This window comes from Sapajus apella, unplaced genomic scaffold (assembly GCF_009761245.1).
Source record: "Sapajus apella isolate SASKATOON/1434 unplaced genomic scaffold, GSC_monkey_1.0 scaffold128, whole genome shotgun sequence".
NCBI lineage: Eukaryota > Metazoa > Chordata > Mammalia > Primates > Cebidae > Sapajus > Sapajus apella.
In genome coordinates this window covers 1,860,157-1,887,617 of record NW_022437068.1, presented here as the reverse complement: position 1 = coordinate 1,887,617, position 27,461 = coordinate 1,860,157, and the positions used below count along the sequence as shown (strand labels likewise).

Here is a 27,461-nt window from a genome sequence, read left to right as displayed (position 1 = left end):
TGGTAGTCTCTGGCTGACGGGCAATGATGGTCCTTAGTGTTCCATTTGGCTCTGAGTGTGTCACTGTGACACCTCCTGGACAAGCTATAAGGGGCATGGAGATGGGAGCTGCACCATATTCCTTCCTAAAAGTTCCAGCTGTATATTGGACGCAAACTAGCTCACAGTAGGTCCTCAAGATGAGACCAGGCTTTTGACCCTCCTCGCCTCTGTTAAGGCCGATAGTGCTGGGCGGGGTATCAGCCCTACTTGTCCTGTTTTCCCGTCCTCTTGGAGACCACCTTCTGGGGCTCCTGTTCAGAGCAGTGGAGTTCAGAGGAGTCTTGCCTGTGCTGCTTCTGCCCTGTGAACAGAGAACATTTCTATCTAGCCAGGCCCGTAGAGACCCAGGGCCCAGACAAACTCCCATCTGATGTGGACGTTACTTCGTTTCTCTCTTCAGCCCAATACTCTAATCTGCAGCTAAAACAAACCCCAAGGACCTCAGAGCTCATACTTGACCATAGAGAAGTGGACCAAAGCTCCCAACCTGCTACTTCCTCCTGTCTCTTCTAATGATGCCACAGTCCCCAGGGAAAGAGGACATCTCCCACCCTCACCATGATTGTCCCCACTTGCTTCTCCAAGGAAAGCCTTTTCCCCCCGCTTTCCTAGAGGCCAAATTTTTATTCCTCTGGGACCCATCGAATATATCTGATGACTCTATTTTCCTTCCCATATAGAAGCCAGTATCAAGGCTGACAGGAAGGCATTGCAAATATTTGGTAACTGGCCCCCAACTTTTATTACTTAATCACTGTGACCTCAAGCAAGTTACTTAACCTCCCCGGCTTCAAGCTGTCCCACAAAACTCATTCTGTAGTAGCTACTCCAGGGTCAGATCTTCCCTCACCTGGAGGAAAGTGCCTATTTTCTGGACATAGGGTCCTGTTTGGAGACTGGCCCTTGCCCAGGAGCAGACATTTCTCTCCTTTGTCTGGCTTCAGCAAGCTCAACCAGAGCCACGGCTGTGAGGTAAGCATCTGTCTAGGATGAGAGGGGAGGGAAAGGGTGGACCTCTCGTTCCACAAGGTTGTCTGATCATTCAGCCGAGGGCCAGGAGATCTGGGTTCTGAGCCCACTTCTGCCCCTAAACTCTTTGTGCATCTGTGGGAAAGTCCTTTTACCCTCTAGACCTGTGTTTCTGCATCTGTGAACTGTCCTCAAGAATGCCTGTTCCGCTGACCTCTGAGTCCTGTGAACTAGACGAGAGAATGACTGTTCTGCATAGTCAAAGCGTGGTCCATGGACTGGAGAAAATATTTGCAAACCGCATAGTGACAAAAGATTACTATCTGCCATATATAAATAACTCAACACTCAATGGCAAAAATACAAGCAATCCAATTAGAAAATGGACAAAAGACATATGCAGACATTTCATCAAAGAGGATATATAGAGATGGCGAATAAAAACATGAAAACATAGCCAACATAATTAGCCATTAGCAAAATGCACAATGAGACCAATCAGAATGATTAAAATAAAAAATAGTGACAATGCCAAATGCTGGCCAGGATGTGGAGAAATTAGATCCCTCATACATTGCTGGTGAGAATATAAAAGAGTACAGACACTGTAGAAAAACAGTATGGCAGTCTCTTTTTTTTTTTTTTGGAGGCGGGGACAGAGTTTCTCTCTTGTTCAGGCTGGAGTGCAGTGGCACGATCTTGGCTCACTGCCACCGCCGCCTCCTGGGTTCAAGCGATTCTCCTGCCTCAGCCTCCAGAGTAGCTGGAACTACAGGCATGTGTCACCACGCCCAGCTAATTTTTGTATTTTTAGTAGAGATGGGGTTTCACCACATTGACCAGGATGGTCTCGATCTCCTGACCTCGTGATCCACCCACCTCGGCCTCCCAAAGTGTTGGGATTACAGGCGTGAGCCACCACACCCAGCCTAGATAAGATTTCTTAAATTTTATTTGTCAAAAGGACTTTTCTGCTTAAAACAATAGGAAGATTGTTGAGTACAAATCACTAGTTTTGCACTTATCAGAAGAAGCTAGGATTGACTTTTCCTCCACTCCCTCTTTATATTTATTTTTAAATTTAACTTCAGGCCAGGCACAGTGGCTCATGTCTGTAATCCTAGCACTTTAGGAGGCCAAGGCAGGTGGATCACTTGTGGTCAGGAGTCTGAGACCAGACTGGCCAACATGGCAATACCCGGTCTCTACTAAAAATACAAAAATTAGTCAGGCATGGTGGCAGGTGCCTGTAATCACAGCTACTCAGAAGCTGAGGCAGGAGAATTGCTTGAAACTGGAAGGTTGAGGCTGCAGTGAACCGAGATCACACCACTGCACTCCAGCCTGGGCGACCGAGTGAGAATCTGTCTCAAAAACAACAACAAAACCCGTAAATATTAAACTGTGTAAACTCGCCTCCTGGGTTTAACTTTAAATTAACTTTACCTTTAAAGTTAACTTTAGTCCTTGCCTTTCAAAGTAGGCGCAGTGACACAGGCATCTGAGGGTTAGGAGAGCCCTCAGGATCACTAGATCCAACTTTCTGCCTTCAGCCAAGGCAAGCTTGCTTGCTTGCTTTTTTTTGACAGTCTCGCTCTGTCTCTAGGCTGGAGCGCAGTGGCGCGATCTTGGCTCACTGCAAAGTCTGTCTCCCAGGTTCAAGCAATTCTCTGCCTCAGCCTCCCGAGTAGCTGGGATTACAGGTGCCCGCCACCACGCCCGGCTAATTGGCAAGCTTTCATTACGGGCATTTTACAGGTGAAACAACTGAGGCCTGGAGGCCCGGAGTAAGTAAGGCTTAGTCTAGATTTAGGAATATTTTAAGCTCCATCTCAAATGACATCAGCTATAGCCAGTTTCTCTAAGATTGCCACGATTCTAACATGGACCAGAAGCTAACACTTCAAACATGGATTTAAATGGCACATGTGGGAGCTTCCAAATCTGTGAGTTAACTTGGAGTTTCTCTATGGAGGGATGGGAAGAGTTCCAGGTTTCAAGTAAGGGAGACTCGGGTGAAAATCCTGACTCAGCCACTTCCCAGCCATATGACCTTGAGCAAATCACGTAACCTTTCTGAACCTCATTTTTCTCATCCATGAAATGGGCACAATACTCTATGATTTAGAGTTCATTTAATAGATGCTTTAAGATGACTAAGACAGGTGCTGCCCTCACAGACATCTTTCTGGTGACTAAATAAAAACTCATAGTCGGGTGCAGTGGCTCATGCCTGTAATTCCAGCACTTTGGGAGGCTGAGGCGGGTGGATCATTTGAAGTCAGGAGTTTGAGACCAGCCTGGCTAACATGGTAAGCCCCCGCCCCCCATCTCTACTAAAAATACAAAAATTAGCCGGGCATGGTGGGCACCTGTAATCCTAGCTACTTGGGAGGCTGAGGCAGGAGAATCACTTGAACCTGGGAGACAGAGTCTACAGTGAGCTGAAATCATGCCACTGCACTCCAGCCTCGGCGACAGAGTGAAACTTTGTCTCAAAAAACAAACAAACAAACAAACTCATGTCAAGAACCAGGCTCCTGGGTGCTCACAGTAGGTGAACATTCTTTTCCCCATACACCTACAGGACATCATTCTCAGACCCAAGAAGTCACTAGGGAGTTCCAATCAGCCTGAGGGATCCCATGGCCTCATCACAAGAACACCAAGGTATAACGAGGGCTGATGTGTGCCAGGTGCTGCCTTGGCCACTTTATGCAAATATTCTCACCATGGATAGGGGCTGTATCTCCCCATTTTTACGGATGAGGAGACTGAGGCTGAGCTGTCTGTCTCCAGAGCACATGTGCCTGCTGAGTCAGGCAGGCTCCCGCTGGCAGTTCTGTAATGCAGGGAAGCTGGATGCCATGCTCAGCTGCTGAGCTGGCTTCCCCAGGCTGTCAGCTGTGCTCACAGGACAGTAGGAGGTTGTCCCATGAATCACCCCTACACAGAGGACAATGAGGTCACCTCAGGATGGAGCTGAACTGGGGCCTGCCTTACGCTTCTGGCAGCTCTATCATTCCCTTGAGATCTGCCGACGGCAAAGAGGTCGGAAACTCCCTGAGGCTCATCCAACCGGTACCAGCTCACACACAACCAGATGCTGTAGGGGGTTCAGAGAGGTTTGAAACTAAGGCTTAGAGGGAAGTACCTGAACTTCGGAGTAGGAGGCAAACAGAAGGTAGTGAATAGCTTCTTCGGAGCACCTACTATGTGCCAGGCATTTTTTTTTTTTTTTGAGACAGAGTCTCGCTCTTGTTACCCAGGCTGGAGTGCAATGGCGCCATCTCGGCTCACCGCAACCTCCGCCTCCTGGGTTCAGGCAATTCTCCTGCCTCAGCCTCCTGAGTAGCTGGGACTACAGGCACGCGCCACCATGCCCAGCTAATTTTTTGTATTTTTAGTAGAGACGGGGTTTCACCATGTTGACCAGAATGGTCTCGATCTCTTGACCTCATGATCCACCTGCCTCGGCCTCCCAAAGTGCTGGGATTACAGGCTTGAGCCACCGCGCCCGGCCCCAGGCATTTTTTTTAAGACAGGGTTTCACCATGTAGGTCAGACTGGTCTTGAACTCCCGACCTGAGGTGATCCACCTGCCTTGGCCTCCAAAGTGCTGGGATTACAGGCGTGAGCCACTGCACCCCTCCTGTGCCAGGAATTTAAACCTTTAAGTGGCAGAAAACATCACCTAGTCCAGTGGGACTTGTTTAAATACAGATTCTAGGTCCCACTCCTGGAGTTTCTGATTCAGGACTGGGATGGGATCTGAGAATTTGCATTTCTAAAAGATTTCCAGGTGATGCTGTAGCAGCTGGTCCAGGGACTATATTTTGAAAATATCTATTTCAACCTCCTTTCCTCTGCTTAATGGTGGTTCTTAATTTTCTTCTTACATACCTTCAGAGACAGAGAACTCATTGTCTATTCAGTCAGCCTATTTCATGTCTAGATAGTTCTTACTTTGAACATATGAGTGTAAGTGTGTGTGCTCTTGCTGAGCTGAACACTCACCCTGTGCCCTCTGGACCACAATGGTCTCATTAGAAAGGAGCAATGGCCAGGCGCAGTGGTTCATGGCTGTAATCCCAGCACTTTGGGAGGCTGAGGCTGGAGAATTGCTTAAGCCCAGGAGTTCAAGACCAGCCTAGACAACACAGCAGACCCTGTCTCTACAAAAAATTTAAAAAAATAAAAGTTAGTGGGTGTGGTGGTGCACACCTGTAGTCCCAGCTACTTGGGAGGCTGAGGTAGGAAGATCGCTCAACCCGAGTTCAAGGTTTCAGTGAGCTAGGATTGTACCACTGTACTCCAGCCTGGGCAACAGAACGAGATCCTGTCTCTACAAATTAATATATCCAAGTATCATTTTAATAGATAATCAATACAGAAATTATTAATGAGCTATTATACACATATAGTGTGTATATATATATACACATATGTTTTTCATACCAAGTCTTTAAATCTAGTGTTATTTTACACTCACAGCACATCTCAGTCCTGACCAGCCATGTGTCAAGGGCTGCATAACCACATGTGGCTGGTGGCTACTGTTCTGGACAGTGCAGCTCTCTAAACTTCCCATGACCCTGTCCCTAGTCCGCATCTCCTCTGCACGGCTCATGCTCACGCAGAGGCTGGATCCTCACAGCTTCCCCACCAGTCCACAGCGCAGCAGCCAAGTCCCTTTTTTTTTTCTGAGATGAGATCTCACTCTGTTGCCCTGGCTAGAGTGCAGTGGTGTGATCTCAGCTCACAGCAACCTCCATCTCCCAGGCTCAAGTGATCCTCCCACCTCAGCCTCCCAAGTAGTGGGAACCACAGGCAGGCACCACCATACCAGACTAATTTTTTGTATATTCAATAGAGATGGAGTTTGGCCATGTTGGCCAGGCTGGTCTCGAACTCCTGGACTCAAGTGATTCACCCGACTCGACCTCCCAAAGTACTGGGATTATAGGCGTAAGCCACGGCACCCAGGCAAAATCGTTATCTTAAACGCAGGTTTGGTCATGTCCCTCTCAGGTGGCTCCCCATCACTCTCAGGATGTCTGGCTGCTGAGGCCCTGCATCTCTTGCTTCCCCTTCTCCCCTCTCTATCCCCAAAGCCCCCACTCTCTGGCTGTGCAGAATTATTTGCAGATCCTCAACATGATAGTGCTCCTCCCCTCTCAGCCGTCACACACATGGCTCCCCCTGCATGGAATGTCTTGGAACACTTCTTGGGCTAACCTTTCAGGTTACTCATTCTTTCAATACATTTATGAGGTCCAGATGCAGGGGCTTACACCTGTAATCCAGAGCTTTAAGGGGCCAAGACTGGAGGGTTGCTCGAGGCTAGGAGTTCAAGACCAGCCTAACATAGCAAGACCTTGTCTCTACAAAAATTATAAAAATCAGCCAGGTGTGGTGGTGTATGCCTGTAGTCCCAGCTACTCAGCAGGCCGAGGTAGGAGGATGGCTTGAGCCCAGGAGTTTGGAGCGATGATCATGCCACTGCACTCCAGCCTGAGCAACAGAGTGAGACCCTGACTCAAAAAAAAAAAATTAGTGAGCACCTACTATGTGTCAGACATGATCCTAGGTCCTGCAGCAAAGCAATACATATTGAGGAATAGGCATAACAAGAAAATACACAGTACAGCAGACGGTGAGCAGTGAAGCAGGCGAGAGGGAAAGTTGGTGCGGGGTTACTACTTTAAGCAGGGTGGTCAGAGAAGCTTCATGCAGAAGCTGAGTTGTGAGCAGAGAGCTGAAGTGAGGGAGGGGCCAGGTGGCTTTCTAGGGGGAGAGGACTCCAGGCGGAGGGGACAGCCAGGACAAAGACCCTGAGGAGGGAGCCTACCTGTGGCGACTGGAACTGTTCCAGTGTTACTGGAGCAGAGTGAGGGAGGAAGTCATAGGAACTAAGGCCAGAGAGGGCCAGAGGTGTGGGGTAGATCTCACGGGAACTTGTAAGGCCTTGGGTTTTACCCTGAGTGTGGCAGGAATGTGGCAGTGCTGGGTGGGGAGGGACAAGGGCTGCCTTGGATTTGAAGAGGACCCCCTGGCTGCCGGGCTGATGGGAATACTCAGGGGAGAGGGCCGGAGCAAGGAGCCCAGTGATGTTGCTGGCTGGATCAAGGTGACAGTTGAGAAATGGAGAGGAGGGGCTAGATTCAGGCTATACTGAAGGTGGAACCAACAGGATTTTCCAGATGGGTCAGATACAGAATGTGAGAAAGTAAAGTGTTAAGAATGACTCCAAGATTTGGGGCCTGAGCTTAGGGTATGGATGACCCCTCTTCCAGAAAGTCCTCCCGGGGAGCCCACAGCTCCCTGGGCCTTGCCTGTTTCCCTCCAAGGCTGGGGGCTCCGGTGGTAGGACTTGTTTCCTGTCCTGCTTCCACAGCGTTGGATAAGTGAGAGGTGAGAGGCAGGCTGAGCTGGAGACCTGCCCTCGGCTGTGTGAGGCCTGACACTGCTCCTCTTGCCTCTCTAGGGGCCTGTGTTTTCCCACTTGCGCAAGACAAGTGGGTGTTCCCCAAAGGCGCCTCTAGCTGTAGCATAGTTTCTCCCCTAGGAGCGGGCACTGCCAGCCTCCTGAGCCCCAGGCCTTCTCTCCTGCTCCCTGCCCAACCTCAGCCTCCTGGGAGCATTGTAGTATCTTCCTTCACCTCTGGGACCCACGGGGCAGGTTGGGACACATGGCTGGGGCCTGAGTCAGGCTCACCAATGTGGGTGGAGAGGGCACCTGGACACGCCCCCTCCTCCCTTCCCAGAGCTTGGTACAGCCAAGGGTGGCACAGCTGCCCTCATTTCACTGCCTCTTGGAGTCCGAGGGCATGGCTGTGGCCCTGGGGCAGGCCAGGCATGTAGCTGCCCCACCTGCCCCTCCTGCAGTGTTGCAGGGAAGAGTCAAGTCAGACAGGAAGGCCTGGGGCTGATAGCACCAGCAGGAAGGAATGCCACCCCAGTGAGCAAGTGGGTCCCAGGGGCAACGTCACGATAGTCCCGCCCTCCTTGCTGTCACGGGTGCAGCCTGTGTCCTCTCCTTCCCCTGACCAGCCCAGGATCCACACAGTCTACACAGAGCTCCCCTTGCTGCCCAGACAAGCTGAAGGACCACAGGTAATGGGACATGGGGCTGGGTGAGCAGTGGGGTGGAGGGTCAGCTTTTAAGGGAATTGAGAAAAAGAGCGTCCTCAATAGGCTTGATACTGTGTGATTCCTTGGTGGACCTGGGTTTGAGTCCCGCCTCTGCATCTTCCTAGCTGGGTGAGAACCTGTCTCTGTCTGAGGGGAGGATGACAGATATTCACCTCCCCACGCAGTTTTGAGGCTTCCACCAGCCTATACCTGGCTGTGGTAGGTGACCAGCTCCCAATTCTGTCACCAACTTGCTGTAAGACTTTCAGAAAAACCCTTGACCTCTCTGAGCCTCGGTTTCCCTACTTGTGAAATGAAGGGTCCACCTAGATCTCTGAAGGCTCCTCACACCCTCGCTATTATGGAACCTAACAGCTTAGGAGAAGAGGTGTGTTCCTCCAAATGTCTCAGCCTCTGTACCACGATCAGTGACTGCAGGCAGCTGCCCCTCTCTCCACCCCTCCTGGAGGAAGCCGCCCTGAGCTGCCAGCCAGGCCTAGGAGGCTTGGGAGGAAGAAACTATTTGTCCCCTGCCTTCAGCTCAAAGGCGCCCTTGGGGAGGATATGCGAAACAGAGAGCTGGGCCATGAGGAGGGGCCATGCTGCCAGTCAGAGCCTCAGGGGCCGGTGGTGTGGCCCAAGGGGAGGGGGGCTTGGCAGACCTCTCAGAGCTCCCCCACCCACCCCCTAGGTGGGATGACCCAACCCTAGGCTGTCATCCTCCTCCTGCAGCTGTCTCTGCTCAGAGCACCCTGGCTTTCAGACCTCAAGTCAACCTAGTTTCCTTTTAAGGGGGATGAGAATGATGATGGTCTTGTGCTTATTATTTTCTTCTGTTTTGTTAAGAAACTGCCCAGCAGAGTTTAGAGCCCTAACTAAGGAGTCAGGAGGGTGTGTTAGGGGGAGTGGTGGGAGTGAACTCAGACTATAGCCCTATAGCACCAGGTTACCTGTGCTTAGAAATCCTCCTCGCGAAAAGGATCAGAGAGCAAGAGAGAGATCTCACGCCCTGGCTGCGCGCCAGGGACCATGCTGGGCCTGCCCGGCTCCCTGCCTTATTTCACTTTCACAACACCCCTGTGGGTGGAATCTTTGTAATTTACTACTATAAAATTCACTCTTTTAAAGTGTACAGTTCAGGGCCAGGCGCGGTGGCTCACACATACAATCCCAGTACTTTGGGAGGCTCAGGTGGGCAGATCGCTTGAGGTCAGGAGTTCGAGACCAGCCTGGCCAACATGACAAAACCTTATCTCTACTAAAAATGCAAAAATTAGCCAGATGTGGTGGCATGCACCTGTAATCCCAGCTACTCAGGAGACTGAGGTGTGAGAATCACTTGAACCCAGGAAGCAGAGGTTGCAGTGAGCCAAGATTGCACCAATGCACTCCAGCCTGGGTGAAAGGGAGATTCTGTCTCTAAATAAACAAGTAAATAGATAGATAGATAAAAATACAGTTTACAATTCAGTGTTTTTGTGTATTCACAGTTGTGCAGCCAGCGCCACTATCTAATTTTTTTATCATCTCCAAGGTGAACCCTGTAGCCGTTAGCAGTCACTCTTCACTTCTCCATCCCCTGGGAACAACAAACCTACTCTCCGTCTCTATGGAGTTCTGTATTCTAGACATTTCATCTGAATGGAATCATACAGTGTGTGGTCCTTTCCGAGTGGCTTCTTTCACTCACCCAGTATCGTCAAGGCTCACCCGCGTTGCAGTGGGAGGGCATCCCTCTCTCCTCCCAGTGGTTGGATGACGTTGCATTGTACGAGGATCTCACATTTTGTGTCTCCATTTGCCAGGGCATGGACATTTGGGTTGTTTCTACTTTGTGGCTATTATATGTAACACTGCTATAAACATTCATTACAAGTCTTTGTGTGGATGTAGGTTTTCAATTCTCTTGGGAATATACTTGGGATTGAAATTGCTGGGTCATGTAGTAAATCTTTTTTTTTTTTTTTTTTTTTTTTAAGTAAATCTTTTTTAACCTTTTGAGGAGCTGCCAAACTGTTTTCCAAAGTGACTGCCCTTTTATAATCTGACCAGTGACATCGGAGGGCTCTGGTTTCTTTGCACCCTCACCAACACTTGTTACTGTCTGTATGTCTCATTGTAAGCCACCCTAGCGGGTATAAAGGGGCGTCTCATGGTGGTTTTGATTCGCACTTCCTTAATGACTAATGATGTGGAGCAGCTTTCTATATGCTATTGACTATTTCTGTGTCTTCTTTCAAGAAATGTCTATTCAAATCCTCTGTCCCTTTTTAAACTGGATTATTTGTCATTGTATTGTTGAGTTGTAGGCATGCCCATTTGCTAACTAATGGTTCTGAAGCTCTGGAATGGATGTGACATGCTCCAGGTCTCAGAGTCAGTGAGGGGTAGAGGTGGGAACTGAATGTCTAGGTCTGTCTGATGTTCAAGAGAACTGACAAGCTCTTGTACTGGTTGCCACCTTCTGTTTCTTATTGTCAGTTGTGTGTGTGTGTGTATGTGTGTGTGTGTGTGTGTGTGAGAGAGAGAGAGAGAGAGAGAGAGGCGGGGAGAAACAGAGGGAGAAAGATGGGAAAGAGAGAGAGAGAGAGAAACAGAGACTGAGATTCCAGCTGTGGGAGAAGGGACCCGCTGGCTCTGTCTAGCTGGGCATCCACCTCTGTGCCTTGGCGTTTAATTCGACACTACATCAAGTTAGGCCGATCAGAGCCAGGGAGAGCCTTTTATTAGTTTTAGGTTTCTTCCTATTAATCTTCAAATGTGTCATTGGAGCCTCAAAAAAGTTTTGTGAAGAGCATACTCCCCCTCTAGTAGTTTTCCTTGTCCCTAAAACTGAAACAAATTCTCTGATTAGGCCCAAAAACCCCAAACCAGGACTATTATCCCCTAGTGTCTAGCTAGGTCTGAGGATCTAGAGCAGCACTCCTCTAACTTTTTCATTGCACAATTTTCTCAAGAAAAATGCTCCAGGCACCCCCAGCATATACATACGCATACATATGTACACGTATATACAAGGGTGGTGGCCATTAGCTGATGTCTCAGAATGAATTCCATCAACAATGATAGTGGATAGAAATCCACCTCTCAAATTGTTTCTCATTATTATTTCAGGAACGTGTTTGAGCTTGTATTTGTTTCTCGTTATTATTTTGTATTTTGGGTTTGTATTTGTTTCTGATTATTTCAGGAACTCTAATACACAGGAAACAATTGTTTCGTGAGTGAGACTCCTTTCCACGGCTGTTTCCAACATGCTAATCCAGCTAAACTAAGAGCAGGGACGAGTCTGTCCCGCAGGCTTCCTGTTGCTTGTTTGTACTATCACGATTAGGGTTATCTCCGTCCGCGGTTTCTTTGCAGGGACTCTTTGAAGTCATTTGTCAACAGTAAGGGGGCTGATTCAGTGAAAGCTGTATCACTTGAACCTCAAATTAACCCAACTGGGATCCTGCACACTACAATATATGGCAATAGTCTGAATGTAGAGAACAGGAAGACGTAGCCACAGTCAACCTGTCTGCCTTGTGGGGCTCCCCACTGGCCTCTAGGGGCCCCACTTAATGGACATGATGTGGTGTCTGACATATGAGCCAAGGATGCACATCAGGATTAAACTATATACTATTAACTATTTTTAGTTAAAAATTACACAGAAATAGATAAATTAGTATTTTCCTCCTGCACTTTGGAGAGAATTGCTTGAGAGACTAATAGGTTCTGAGCTAAGAACATCTAAACCAATCCCTGCCGCTCCTCAACTTGCCGCTTCAGACGGCAGGGTGCTCAGGACAACCCCAACGCTGTTGTCATTTTTAGAATATTATTTTATACATTGAGGCCAGGTGCACTGGCTCAGCACAACACTCTGGAAGGCCAATCCCAACACTTTGGGAGGCTGAGGCGGGAGAATTGCCCAAGGCCAAGGTTTCAAGGCTCCAGTGAGCCATGTTTGCTCCACTGCACTTGAGCCTGGTTGACAAAGTGAGATCCTGTCTCTAGAAAAGAAGAAGGAAAGAAAGAAAAAAGAAGGAAGGAGGGAAGGAGGGAAGGAAAGAAGGAGGGAAGGAGGGAAGGAAAAAGGCAAAAAAGAAAAATGGGTGGGGGAGGAATAGACAAGGACATTAGATGGAGAAGCAGAGCCATGTCAGGTCTTCCCTCTGTGATGGTTCCATTCCTCCCCTTCACTGTGCTAAACACCGGCCAAGGGAGTTCCCTTGGCTATGAGAACAATTACTCAGGGCTCCACCAGTAGCTAAATATAAGCCAAGTCAGCATATTTGCATAACACTCTGATGACTGTTAGTGTGTCCTCTTTCCTGGTGCTAATGACATCCTACATCTTCTAGATTCTCTTGGTCTGTCCAGAACTTATTCTGTGTAGGACCCAGGAGTAAACCCAGGATGGAGAATTGGGGATGGTGGGATGTGGGTCACCTTCTTCGTGGTAGACTCTGTGCTTCTGCTAATATGACCTAAGGCTATGCTAGCTTTGCTCTGTAGCTATATCACCTTGTTGGCTCATATTGCCACTTTAACAAACATTGGTTGTGCATGTACTATATGCTAGACAACAACCTAGATGCTTGCACTATTTTCTTCAGATTATTTTTTTAAATCCCAGGTCTTTCCACATGATCATGCAGGGCCCACCCATCCTCTTCCTGCACAGCTGCTATTTTGAAACTTGGGTATCACACTTGATTTTGTCCTTTTCACCTGCTTGTTTCAGCCTAGATGCCATTCCCCATTCCTCAGGGGCAACCCCAGGTCCTGGCTGCATCCTTGGGTATGCAGTGGCCGTAAGATTCCCCTAGGCCCATGAGAGTTCCTCTAGTCAGCTGGCTGGCCAATGCAAGTTGTTATCCCACCGTTAAACTGCCTGTCTGACTTAGACAAAACGGTGGAGGTGGAAACCATGGCATCTTCTTTCTTTCCCTCTGCATGATTCCCCTCACACTCTGACGTTGTCCTCAGATCTGAGTTCATATCCACACTCCTCTCTGTGTGGTCTTGAGCAAGTTCTTTTCCCTTCCTGGGCCTCGGTTTTGATCTCCTGGATGCAACGCTGTAGACTTCCAACTTGGGGAGGGAGGGAGACCTCCGAGCCTGAAGATCTGTGGAGAGGTAAGGCGGGTCTGGGGACAGTAGTGAGAAAGAAGGGGTGTAAACAAGTGGAAGATGCTATAAACGGAGAGGGAGATACTAAGAATCTTCGCAGTCCTAACATTATTTCTTTAAGCTCTTAAGCTCAGTATTTTGTGACTTCTTTTAATTAAGCATTTTGTCAGGCCAGGTGCAGTGGCTCATACCTATAATCCCAGCACTTTGGGAGGCCAAGGCGGGTGGATCATGAGGTCAAGAGATTGAGACCACCCTGGCCAACATGGTCAAACCCCATCTCTATTAAAAATACAAAACTCAGCCGGGCATGGTGTGCATGCCTGTAGTCCCGGCTACTCCGGTGGCTGAGGCAGGAGAATTGCTTGAATCTGGGAGGCAGAGGTTACCGTGAGCCGAGATTGTGCCACTGCACTCCAGCCTGGGTGGCAGAGTGAGACTCCATCTCAAAGAAAAAAAAAAAAAAAATTAAGCATTTTGTCCAAGCCAGGGGCTAGAATATAGCCAGAAGCCAGAAAAGCATGGTTTTGGCTTCCAGGGAGCTCAGAATCTAAGTCCTTTTAATCTCAATCCTCACAGCAACCCTGCAAGACAGTGACACTATCCCCAATTTACAGATGAGATAAGAGGCCTAGAGAGGTAAAGTGATTTTCCAAACTCATGGAGCCGGGAAGTGAAGTGGTGAAGCCTGACTTGAAGCAGTTGCTACCAGACCCCATTGTCCCAGTGGCTTCATCAGGTCATCTCTCAGTATCGTGCCCTGGCTAAGGACGTGAGACCATGTCTTGTACTATCACTGACCTGCAGAACTGTGAGATCATTTGTGTGGTTTTGAGCCACTAAGTTGGTGGTACTTGTTATCACAGTGATAGAAAACTAGTAAGGTGCTGAACCAGGTCCAAGAGGTGCACCCTCAGCAGGTGCACAAGTCTCTAGGGCAGGATCATCAGGGCAGCTGCTGCTTTGGGTGACTACAGTGCTGGAGGATGAGGGAAAGACGAGGGCTGGGGAAACCCGGGAGGTCCCCAACCCAGCCTGAAGTTCAGCCCCAGACCCTCCTATGGGGGCCTCAGGGACCCTGCCAAGCCTCAGCCTGGAGGCAGGTGTGAAGTCTGTGGACCCGTTCTGCCACGATCCCTGTTGAACTCTGCAGGAAGCTGAAGCCCTCCCCAAACGTTTGTCTCAACTATAGTGTTTTGGTTACAAGTCACAAAGCCACCTCGGGCTACCAAAAAAAGACTTTTCTGGGAAGATAAGGAGGTGGGGGTGGGTCTCACAGAATAGAGGGAATAGGTTTAAAAAAATACAGATTGTGGGCCGGGCGCGGTGGCTCAAGCCTGTAATCCCAGCACTTTGGGAGGCCAAGGCGGGTGGCTCATGAGGTCAAGAGATCGAGACCATCCTGGTCAACATGGTGAAACCCCGTCTCTACTAAAAATACAAAAAATTAGCTGGGCATGGTGGCGCGTGCCTGTAATCCCAGCTACTCAGGAGGCTGAGGCAGGAGAATTGCCTGAACCCAGGAGACGGAGGTTGCGGTGAGCCGAGATCGTGCCATTGCACTCCAGCCTGGGTAACAAGAGTGAGACTCCGTCTCAAAAAAAAAAAAAAAAATACAGATTGTGGAAGAGACTGTGACCGGGGGCAGAATCAAGGGCATCAGCCTCTTCAGGGCTCTGTCTCAGGGCAAACCACCCATGCCAGCCTTTAGGGCTCTGGGTCATTCATGTCACAAGTCAGATTCCCAGGGAAAGAGAGGCCGATGTTCTAACCTGGGTGACGGGAGTGACCACTCCACAGATTCCATGTCAAAGGGGCTTAGGGAGGGGGTGCAATTATTTTGGGGAGTACTTGTTTTGGAGTTGTGATTGCATAACAAGGATCTGCTTGAGGCTGGGCGCGGTGGCTCATGCCTGTAATCTCAACACCACGTCTCAAAAAACAAAACAGAAATAAGAAAGAGTCTGTTTGAGAGTGTGTGCTTGTTTGGGGTGGCTTGGGAAGCTGAAGGAGATTACTGAGAGCACTGTTGTCCCCTTGGCTCTGCCCTTGGCCTTGTCCCCACCCCTCAGCCAGGGAGGGCTTGACACATTGAGGGCCACCCCCAAGATATTGTCCAGTGGGGGTTGGATTTCCTCAAAGCAAAATCCTGTCTAATCACCAGAAGACAGGGCTTTAATGCCAAGTGGGCAAATGTCCACTCTCTGTCCACTCTGTTCCCCTCCCAGCAGCTGTTTCTGCTTCCAGTGCCCCCACCCCGTTTCCCAAACTGGGCTGGTTTAGCTGAGCTTGCCCTGCTTTTCCGGCCCACAGACACGTTCCTCACAGTCTATGCCTTAGGAAAAGGTGGCCGCCTTTAGCTTGGCATTCAAGGCCCAGGCCGATCTTCTCCAACCTTTCTGGTTCTTACCCTTTCAACTGCCTGCTGCCCCCAATCCTCTCCACTGAAACTTCTATCCTCCTATGCCTTTCGCTTCCTGTTGAAATCCAACTCAGTTTCAGTCGCCTCAGTCCCCTCATCCAACATGGGACACCAGGAAGACAAGTGACCCTTGAATCAAGAGGCAGGGTTCTGGAGCTGTTACCATGCAATCAATGGGCTCACCGCCTAATGCACATAGAGGCCAATGCCATGGCACTGGCTTTTGAGAAAAGTTTTATTACGAGTCCACTAGCAAGGAGACAGGAGGAAACGCTCAAATCTGTCTCACCAAGATGGGGGCTGGGCAGGTTTTATAAGCATAATGATGTGGGAGGCATGATCTGATTGGCTCCTGCCACGGGGTGATGCCAGAGCTTGATCCGATTGGATACTGGATCCTGGCATGTGCTATCCACTTCTTAATTCAGTCCCTGCTTCTTAGTCTGAGCACTTAGGATCCCCCTGTGGTTGCACATATGGTTCATCTGGGCATGCTCAGGTTAGGTGACTGTCAACCTGCAGGTCCAAGGCAACTGAGAAACGACTCACAACTTGTTATATAAAAGTTGAACCAAATTGGTCTGATGTGGTAAAAGAGCCAGCCTTGCCCCTGTGTGGCTCCTGACCTTGCACAAGTTCCTCTCCATTTCAGGGCCTCAATTTCCCTCTGTAAAACAGGACAGTAATCTCCACCCTGCCTCTCTCCTGGTGGTTTGAGAGTCAAGAGAGATGGGAGAGGAGAGTGCTGTGAGGCTGTGATGGCTCAGTGTGCTCTGACAGCCTTCCTGCCCTGGGCTCAGGCCCTGTGACAGCAGGAGCTCAGGAAATCCAGGCTCAACTGAAGGGAAAATCCAGTTTAGCAAGACTCATAGGTAATGAGGCCCTGGCACCACCCACGACTCAGCAGGGCTGGGCGTTTTGGAGAAAAGTGCCAGCAAGTCAGGTATTCCATTTCCTAGTAGGATCAGCCTTGGATGTGGGGGCCACCTGAGGTGGGGCTAGAGGCCTCTAACCAGGGGGCAGCTGGGGCATGAGGTTCTCTGTTGGGGTAGAGGTCAGATTTGAGTCCATATGTAAGCTGGGAGACCTTGAACAAGTCTCTTCCTCTACCTGAGCCTCCGTTTCTCCCTATGTTAAAATAAGACTTGTGTGGAGGCCGGGTGCAGTGGCTCATGCCTATAATCTCAACACTTTGAAAGGCCAAGGAGGAGGATCATCTGAGCCCAGGATTTCAAGAGCAACCTGGGCAATAGAGTGAGAACCCATCTCCACAAAAATGTAAAAACTAAAAAATTAGCTGGATGTGTGGTGGCAAATGCCTATGGTCTCAACTACTTGGGAGGCTAAGGTGGGAGGATCACTAGAACCCAGGAGGTTGAAGCTGCAGAGCTGTGATTGTGCCACTGCACTCCAGCTGGGTGATAGAGTGAGACCCTGTCAAAAAAAAAAAAAAAAAAAAAAAAGAAAGAAAGAAAGAAGGAAAAAAGAAAGGAAGGAAGAAAGAAAAAAGGCAAAAAAGATAAATGGGTGGGGAGGAATAGACAAGGACATTAGACAGAGAAGCAGAGCCACGTCAGGTCTTCCCTCTGTGATGGTTCCATTCCTCCCCTTCACTGTGCTACAGGCCTGCCAAGGGAGTTCCCTTGGCTATGAGAACAATTACTCAGGGCTCCACCAGCAGCTAAACATAAGCCAAGTCAGCATATTTGCATAACACTCTGATGACTGTTAGTGTGTCCTCTTTCCTGGTGCCAATGACAGGGTCCTGAGAAGAGCAGCCAGCATTACTCCTTTAGTCTCCCAACATGGGCCAAACAACTACCCTCGCTTAACCCCTTACTATGTGGTCCTGGGCAAGTTTCTTTCTTTTTTTTTTTTTTCTATTGAGACAAAGTCTTGCTCTGTCACCAGACTGGAGTGCTGTAGCACAATCTCGGCTCACTGCAACCTCTGCCTCCCAGGTTCAAGCAATTCTCCTGCCTCAGCCTCCCGAGTAGCTGGGATTACAGGGGTGCGCCACCACACCCAGCTAATTTTTGTATTTTTAGTAGATAAGGGGTTTCACCATGTTGGCCAGTCTGGTCTCGATCTCCTGACCTTGTGATCTGCCCACCTCAGCCTCCCAAAGTCCTGGGATTACAGGCGTGAGACACCACGCCCTGCCGGTCCTGGGCAAGGTTCTTACCTTCTTTGTGCCTCAATATTCTAAGCTATAAAATGGGCACGAGCCTAGTGAGCCTTCATAGGTTTGTGGTGAGGAATACATTAGTTAACACAAGTTAACTGTTCGAACCTTGCCTGTCAGATAGTAGGCACTTATAACTGCTTGTTATCATCATTTTTCCTTTGTTCTTGGCTCTGTACAGGGTATGGGTGACAGAGAAATGAATCAGCCTTATTCCCTACTTGGGCTGCATTCATGATCTAGTGAAGGAGACAAACCCTGGATGGAGGTACTTGTTTGTAGTCCTACCTACTCACAAGGTTGAGGCAGGAGGGTCGCTTGAGTTCAGGAGTTCGAGGCTACAGTGAACTGTGATAAGCACTGCACTTTAGCCTGGGTGATAGAGAGAGACCTTGTCAAAAAACAAAACAAAATTAAAAAAAAAAAAAAAAACAGGGATAGTGGAGGGAGGAAGGTTAGGGGAGTGGGGAATACAGTTGGTGGGTATTGTTTAGGCAACCAAAAGAGAACTTCATGAGGGAAGTGGGTTTTTTTTGTTTTGTTTTGTTTTTGTTTTTGTTTTTTTTTTTGAGACGGAGTTTCACTCACATTACCCAGGCTGGAGTGCAATGGCGCGATCTCGGCTCACCGCAACCTCCGCCTCCTGGGTTCAGGCAATTCTCCTGCCTCAGCCTCCTGAGTAGCTGGGATTACAGGCATGCGCCACCATGCTCAGCTAATTTTTTGTATTTTTAGTAGAGACTGGGTTTCACCATGTTGACCAGGATGGTCTCGATCTCTTGACCTGGTGATCCACCCGCCTCGGCCTCCCAAAGTGCTGGGATTACAGGCTTGAGCCACCGCGCCCGGCTGGGAAGTGGGTTTTGACCTGTGCCTGGAAGGTCAGATGCAATTTTGACATTAGGAAAGAATGGACTGGGCCAAAAGTGCTGTGTGTGGCCAGGACGCAGAGCAGGATGGAGATGAGACTGGAAAAAGAGCTCATCGCTTTGTGAAACTTGGTCTATCTGACACCAGCCAGCAGCTCTCTTTCCCCCATCTGGGTCTACAACTCTTCCTCCACGCTAGCTGAAATGCCTTCATCACAAATGATCTCGGCCAATGAATATGTACTAGTCACCTGCTGTGTGCAAAGAGTCATGTTCAAAATAGAAATCTGCCCTGGAGGCTTCTGGTTATCAGTCATTCCATCTGGCTATCAATGCATTTTAATGGCTAGTGACTTCCTAATGCCTAGCTCAATTATGCTTTGAGAAATGGGAACTTTTATTCTAGAAAAGGGTAGGCCAGGCACAGTGGCTCACGCCTGTAATCCTAGCACTTTGGGAGGCCAAGGCGGGCGGGTCATGAGGTCAGCTGGTCTCATTTAGAGACCAGCCTGACCAACATGGTGAAACCCCATCTCTACTAAAAATACAAAAATTAGCCAGGCGTGGTGGCGCGTGCCTGTAGTCCCAGCTACTCGGGAGGCTGAGGCAGGAGAATCACTTGAACCAGGAGGTGGAGGCTACTGTGAACCGAGATTGTGCCACTGCACTCCAGCCTGGGTGACAGAGTGAGACTCTATCTCAAAAAAAAAAAACACCAAACAAACTAACTTCTTTTCTGTGCACGTAGCTGTCCAGAGGTGGCAGGTGGTTCTCTGTGTGGGAGGCCTGCTGGGGCCCAGGGCTCCCTTGCCTTTTTGCTTAGTCATTCCTGGATGTTGGCCTTGTTTGTGTGATTGAAGTTGTTTCATCAACTTCAAATGCATTCCTGTCAAAATTGTAACTAGGCTGGACATGGAGGCTCACACCTGTAATCCCAGTACTTCGGGAGGCCAAGATGGGAGAATTGCTTGAGACCAGGAGTTTAAGACCAGCCTGGGCAACATAGAGACACCCTCTCTACAAAAAAAAAAAAGAAACAAAGAAAAAAAAAAGAAAGAAAAGAAAAAAAAAAAAGATTTGTACCTGACTTTCCAGGCACAGATAAAAACTGACTTCCTAGGCTGGGCGTGGTGGCTCAAGCCTGTAATCCCAGCACTGTGGGAGGCCGAGGCGGGTGGATCACGAGGTCAAGAGATCGAGACCATCCTGGTCAACATGGTGAAACCCCGTCTCTACTAAAAATACAAAAAATCAGCTGGGCCTGGTGGCGCGTGCCTGTAATCCCAGCTACTCAGGAGGCTGAGGCAGGAGAATTTCCTGAACCCAGGAGGCAGAGGTTGCGGTGAGCCGAGATCGCGCCATTGCACTCCAGCCTGGGTAACAAGAGCGAAACTCCGTCTCAAAAAAAAAAACAAAAAAAACTGACTTCCTTCGTAAAGCCCCCTGCCCCCATGCTAGCTGTCTAATCAATACCTACCACCCTGATTCCCCACTTCCTTAATCTTTCTCCCTCCACTACCCCTGGCCTTCTTGTTTGCTAACAGAACTACCATTTTTTTGTTAATTATTTTTCTTATTCTTTTGAATGTTGAGTGTTTGTCTTTTCTGATCCAACTGCCAAGCTCTTTATATATTAAGATACTAACTAAGGTAATATTAACTACTGATTGTTATTCCTCCAAGGAAAGCCATGGAGACTTCGGGATCCTCCTCCCAGCCTCAAGACAACAGTCGAGTCCACAGAGAAACAGAAGATCTAGACTGTATGTTTGCCTTCTCTGATCCTCTGGGTAAATCCACATGGGAGGTAGAGTCCAAAAGTAGAAGGGACAGAAGAAGACCCTGCTCAGCTCATGTTGCACAGGGCCTCAAATCACAGTTGAAATGGAGAAGTGGTGATTTTACACACATCCACACACACATGTGCATGGTCCAGTCTGTCCTCCTGTGCTGTCTAACTATGGGGACCCTCAGCTGCTCGCCAAATCTCAAGAATACTCTGGGGCTTGGGCTGACACTAGGGAGCACCCCCAGAAGGTGGAGAGGGTCTTGTGTGACCCCAGAATGGGGAATGGGAAGGTTTAGGGCTTGATAACACACCATCTTGACTGTAATTTACAGAGGATCCTAAATTGGCAACTACAGAGTCTAGCTGTCTCTGGGCAGGGTAGGGAGCTTAGAAACCCCTTTTCTGGAATCCGTATTGAGATAAATCTCTGTACTGAGCCTTCCTTGAGCCCCGGCATCTCTGAGAGCCTTGGTCTCCTGCATGTTGCATTGGCCCTAGATGTCTGGGAAGATAATCCAGTCCTTCTTGGCTCCCCAAGTCCAAGTAGAACCCTGGAGGGGGCTGGGTGGTCCCTGGGGTGGGAAGGATGGGAAACACTCATCCCCTGGCCTCTGTGTGCCTTGCAGGTGGAGAGACAGATTTCCACAAGCAAGACAGGAAGGCTGGACTCTTTTCCCAAGAACAGTATGAGAGAGACAAGTCTTCTTCCTCTTCTTCCTCTTCCTCCTCATCTTCCTCTTCTTCCTCCTCCTCCTCTTCAGGTATAGCGAACATTTAAATATATGTATATTATTCAAGAAAAACATTTACATGGGGAAACAACCCCCCATACTTCAGGTCATTCAAGTACTTGAAACTCCAATACTGTTTCTTCACATTCTTTTCTAGAGCCCATCTGTCTACACGTGCTTCTATGTACACAGTTATAATTGATCATATAGGCAATTTGTTCTCCATTTAAAATTTTCTCCATCTTATCCCAAGCTTTTTGTCATGTTATCCTGTAATACCTCTGTAGCTATTTTAAATGTTTACCGAACAACCCCTCAAGTGGCTGCATCTCCTGTAAAGTAACATTTAGGTTTATTAGGGGCACCCCAGTGCCATAGTCAAAGCATGTGTTACAGGTTCAAATCCTGTCTTTGCCGCTAACTAGCTACATGTCATTGGGTAAACTGCTCGACCCCTGGCTGCCTCAATGCCCTCTTCTATAAGATGGGGATGATAGCAATACTTAATACCTCATGGGATTCTTGTGAGGATTAAATTTGTTATACAGGTGAAGTCTTAGCTCATAGACCATAGTAAAAGCTCTGAAAATAATTGTCATGTTATGATCTTTCCCTCCCAGCTTTATCATGCTCATGAGTGTCCTTGTACGAAAGCTTTTGTCTTTTGAATTTTTGTACAAATCATATCCTAAGTATTGATTCCCTACAAATAAGTACTTTAGTAGGTTTAAAGGAATGACATCTCCAAAATCATCTCTTTTTTTTTTGAGACAGTGTCTCATTCTGTCGCCAGGTGCCAGGCTGGAGTGCAGTGGCACGGTCTTGGCTCACTGCAACCTCTGCCTCCCGGGTTCAAGCAATTCTCCTGCCTCAGCCTCCTGAGTAGCTGGGACTACAGGCGCACGCCACCAGGCCCAGCTAATTTTTGTATTTTTTAGTAGAGACGAGGTTTCACCATGTTGGCCAGGATGGTCTCAATCTCTGGACCTCGTGATCTGCCCACCTCAGCCTCCCAAAGTGCTAGGATTACAGGCGTGAGCCACTGTGCCCAGCCTTTTTTTTTTTTTTTTTTTTTTACAGACTCTTGCCCTGTCACCCAGGCTGAAGTACAGTGGGGTGATCTCAGTTCACTGCAACCTCTGCCTCCTGGGCTCAAGTGATTCTCCTGCCTCAGCCTCCCAATAAGCTGGGATTATAGGCACCTGCCGTCACGCCTGACTAATTTTTGTATTTTTAGTGGAGACGGGGTTGCTCCATGTGGGCCAGGCTTGTCTTGAACGCCTGACCTCAGGTGATCTGCCTGCCTTGGCCTCCCAAAGTGCTGGAATTGCAGGCACGAGCCACCGTGCCTGACTTCCAATAGCTTCTTGATTACAAATAACCACATTATTCTCCAAGAAACAGTAGAATGTTCTTTCATTTGTATTTTTTAAATTCAAAATGTAAGGCTGAATTTATAGGAGTAAAAGCAGTCACATTTATTGAGTGCTTACTCTGTGCTGGGAACTGTTCTAAGCATTTGCCTATAAAAACTCAATTCTCACAGCAACCCATAGAGGAAGGTACTAATATTATTTCCATTTTGCAGGTAAGAAAACTGAGGCACAGAGAGGCCAACTGACCTGCTGTAAGAGAGCTTAGTAGCCAACATGGCAGATCTTTGTGGGATCTGGGAGGCTAACCCTCCTCAGCCAGAGCTCCTGCACTATGATCTATTTTATGCTGTGGGCTTAAGATTTTATTTGATGAAAGTTTCCCTGGGCTGGAAGGGAAAAGAAAAAAAAAAAAACTCTGGTCTTAGGTCCTCATGTTGCAAATGCTGAGACTGAGGCCCAAAGCCACAGAATCAATGATCATTTCAGCAGAGGCAGGAGAGTGGTCGGTGGCCCCGTGGGTCTGTTTGTAGCCAGTCTCCTCATGGCACTGGAAAGGAAGCCACCTACCCATTTAAAAACAAAAAACGAGAAAACACACAAGCCTACCACATACCAGGTTTGGCTCTGGAAGAAGGGCTTCCAGGTGCAGGGGAGAGGGCTGCTGCCTGTCCCTGTGTTCCTCCTCCCTGGGCAGGAAGGAGTGTTCTGTCCCCTGGTTCTGGTTGTCCCTCAAGGAGTGCTGCTCCTCCCAAAATGTCCTCCATGTGACCATAATCCCTGGCACCCAGGCGCCCTGGAGTCTCCACCTCACACGTGGGACCAGCTGAAATTAGCCAAATGGAACACTGCCAGAACATGACTGCCTGTTTTTCAGGCCTGGACAGTGACCCGTTACCCTAGGGCCCCACGCCTGGGTGCCTCACTGCAGCCCTGCTGTCTTCACATGCAGGACCCTCGCTCATAGTCACACCCAGGGTCTCTCTCCCACATAACCTGTTGTAATCCAGTTATTTTTAGATGAAGTTTTGTTTTCAACTATAGAAGATTACACATAGGCACATTGTGGAAAATATAGAGAATACAGGGAAAAGAAATAGGAGAGGCCGGGCGCGGTGGCTCAAGCCTGTAATCCCAGCACTTTGGGAGGCCGAGGCGGGTGGATCACCAGGTCAAGAGATCGAGACCATCCTGGTCAACATCGTGAAACCCCGTCTCTACTAAAAATACAAAAAATTAGCTGGGCATGGTGGTGCGTGCCTGTAATCCCAGCTACTCAGGAGGCTGAGGCAGGGGAATTGCCTGAACCCAGGAGGCGGAGGTTGCGGTGAGCCGAGATCGTGCCATTGCACTCCAGCCTGGGTAACGAGAGCGAAACTCCGTCTCAAAAAAAAAAAAAAAAAAAAAAAAGAAATAGGAGAAAATAAATCACCTTTTGCTCTCTTACCCAGAAATAACCACCCAAAACATAATAACGTATTCCTTACATTTGGTTAACAAATATTTACGGAGCACCAAGTATGTGCCAGTCTTTGTGGTAGGTACTAGGGACAATAGCAATGAACAGTCTTTCTGCCACGGCTAATTTTTTTTTTTTTAATTTATAAAGAAAAGAGGCCAGGCACAGTGGCTTTCTCCTGCAAACCCAGCACTTTGGGAGGCCAAGGTGGGCAGATCACCTGAGGTCAGGAGTTCAAGACCAGCTTGGCCAACATGGCGAAACCCCATCTTTACTAAAAATACAAAAAGTAGTCAGGTGGGTGGCAGGCGCCCATAATCCCAGCTACTTGGAGGCTGAGGTAGGAGAATAGCTTAAGCCTGGGGAGGCAGAGGTTGCAATGAGCCAAGATCATGCCACTGCACTCCAGCCTGGGTCACAGAGTGAGACTCTATTTCAAAAAACAAAAAAGAAAAGAAAAGAGATGTATTTAGCTCACAGTTCTGCAGGCTGGGTAATTTTTTAAAATAACTGAATTAGAGAGCATATATAAAAATGGTCTTCATTTTAAACAGCATATATTCCATAATACCTTTTATAAAAATATTTGTGTTAGGCTGGGCACAGTAGCTCATGCCTGTAATTCCAGCACCTTGGGAAGTCAAGGCTGATGGATCACTTGAGTCCATGAGTTCAAGACCAGCCTGGGCAACATGGCAAAACCCCATCTCTACTAAAATACAAAAAATCAACTGGGTGTGGTGGCACACACCCGTAATCCCTGCTACTCAGTAGGCTAGGGCGTGAGGATCTCTTGAGCCCAGGAGGTCACAGCTACAGTGAGCCCTGATTGTACCACTGTACTCCAGCCTGGGTGACAGAGTGAGATCCTGCCTCCAAAAAAAATTGTGTTATGAATATATAACAGAGAAAGCGAAAACAATTGTTCATTCACATGTTGATGGCAGTTGTCTCTAGCTGATAAAATTTGGAGTAATTGCCGGGTGCGGTGGCACATACCTGTAATTCCAGCACTTTGGGAGGCCGAGGCAGGTGGATCACCTGAGGTCAAGAGTTCACAACCAGCTTGACTAACATGGCGAAACACCAACTCTATTAAATACAAAAAAAAATTAGTCAGGCATGGTGGCGCATGCCTGTAATCTGAGCTACTTGGGAGGCTGAGACAGGAGAATCTCTTGTACCTGGGAGGCGGAGGTTGCAGTGAGCCAAGTCTGCACTATTGCACTCCGGCCTGGGCAACAAAAGTCAAACTTCGTCTCAGAAAAAAAAATTGGAGTAATTTTTATTTTATTTTCTGTATTTCTTTATTTTTTAACATGCATTATCTTTTTAGCAATAAATCATTTTTTGTACTCATGAATATTTGTAAAATATAGAAAAGAAAAAAATGGAAGTCACCCAAAATCTTCCCTCCTGAGATAAACACCACTATTGTTATTTTGTTGAGCTTCCTAATCCCTCTTCCTACATATCCAGTTGAGATCACAGATGTACTGATGTTTAAGCACAATTAATCTGGTTTCCTGGAATTTAAAAAATTTACCCATGACTGACCAGGAGGTCCCCACGGTCCTGTTTGGGGATGAAGGAGTCCTTTGGACCTGGAGACAGAAACACCTAGACCTGAATTCTTGGAATGCTGACTGGCCAAAGAGCACAAATGATAACTATTTTTCAAGTCTTGATCAAGCTCCTGTTCCCAGCTGGATACCCTCACAGGGTGGAGAACCCAGGTCATGTCCTTCAGGAGATGAAATGGTTGGAGTGGAGCACATCACAAGGTCTCTGGCCCTCATGTCCACTGAGTCAAGGACAGACAGCTGGTGCTACAGAAATCCCAGGGGGGAAAGGCAAGACCAGTGTGAGCTGAGGCAGTTGGCAAAGGCTTTCTACAGGAGGTGTGACATCAGCTTAGGCTTCTTAATAAGACGGACAAACAGGAAGGATATTCCAGGGGGGTGGGAGACACAGCAAACACCCAAAGCCAGCGTGATGGGTGGGGAAAGAGAGATGACACAGCCCCTGCACTTGGCGGGATGGAAGCCATCTCAGTACCATGATGCCTCATGGGACTTTGTCTTATCTTCACGGATGTCTTATGAAGTAGGCAAGGCAGCAGCAGAAATATCATGTAGACACAAAATTAACAGAAATATTAGAGGATTTGTCCAAAGTCACACAGAAAGTGAGTGGTGGGTCTTCTACCTCCGGTCCCCAAATCAGAGTTCCTCCCACCAAACCACACTCTTTGCACAAAGTAAATTCTGAGAATGGCCACGAGAATGACCAGGCTGAGCTTCTCCTGCAGCTTGTGTTTGTTCCCTGCAGACAGCAGTGATGAGGACCAGCATCCCAGAGCAAATGGAAAACGTCGACGGAGCCGGGGGGCTGGACACCCCCATGGGAACAGCTCACCTGGTAGGCAATAGGCCTTACCATTTTTCTTTTGCCCGCTCGCTCACTGTTGAGTTTCTCAGTGGGACTGAGCCTGCCTGTGTGAAGATGTTCTTCACAGCATTGTTTACAGCTGGATAAAATAGGAAGTAGCCTGACAGCAGCAGACGAGATAAAGGATGCTACACTCTGTCCTGGTGACAGCTCTGCTCTTCATCTATCGCTGAAGTGAAAAAGAAAGATGCCAAATCATAGAATTAATTCCATCTCATATATGCTTTATAAAAATTCAGACATATATGGTTATAATCAAGAGTGAAAGGGAAAATGCCAAAATGTTAATAGTGGTTATCTCAGGGTAGTGGAATTGCAAGTGATTTTTATTTTCTCTTTTTTGAACTGTCCTATACTATAAATAATTTACAATGAGCACGTTTTATTTTATTTTATTTTAAGTTTTGCTCTTGTTGCCCAGGCTGGAGTGCAGTGGCACGATCTTGGCTCACCATAACCTCCACCTCCCAGGTTCAAGCCATTCTCCTGCCTTAGCCTCCCGAATAGCTGGGATTACAGGCATGTGCCACCACACCTGGCTAATTTTGTATTTTTAGTAGAGACGGGGTTTCTCCATGTTGGTCAGGCTGATCTTGACCTCAGGTGATCCACCTGCCTCAGGCTCCCAAAGTGCTGGGATTATAGGCATGAGCCACCTCGCCCGGCAGAGCATGTTCTATTTTTACGACCAGAAGGAAATAATTTTTGCAAAAGAAGACGAATTTCGTAGGAAGGAGAGAACACACGGAAAAGGGCTGCATTGCCTAGTACAGAAACTGGCACACAGAAGGTGTTTAATAAATGCTGCCCATAAGGCTAGAGATGAGCTCCGGGTTCTATTTCTCTGGGTTCTATTTCATAAACAAGATTAGAAATGCAGGCTTTGGCAATAGACCTGGTGGTGTTGCCACTTACT

The 27,461-nt window shown here is 48.2% G+C and overlaps 1 protein-coding gene across 5 annotated transcripts in view; it reads left to right on the top strand.

The window, feature by feature from the left end:
• Positions 1–479: 479 nt before the first annotated feature.
• Positions 480–27,461, top strand: part of TMEM40 (transmembrane protein 40) — a 35,237-nt gene continuing 8,255 nt past the window's right edge. For 2 of the 5 annotated variants that reach the window (XM_032262289.1, XM_032262287.1), the window contains exons 1-3: positions 7,766–8,127; positions 20,426–20,505; positions 21,158–21,292. In XM_032262289.1, coding sequence (XP_032118180.1) covers positions 20,433–20,505; positions 21,158–21,292 — 208 coding nt within the window. In that variant the 5' untranslated portion in view covers positions 7,766–8,127; positions 20,426–20,432. Of the gene's footprint in view, positions 1,015–7,761; positions 8,128–20,425; positions 20,506–21,157; positions 21,293–26,425; positions 26,516–27,461 lie in introns of those variants that run through there. The other 3 variants (XM_032262291.1, XM_032262288.1, XM_032262290.1) reach the window with 3 other exon arrangements.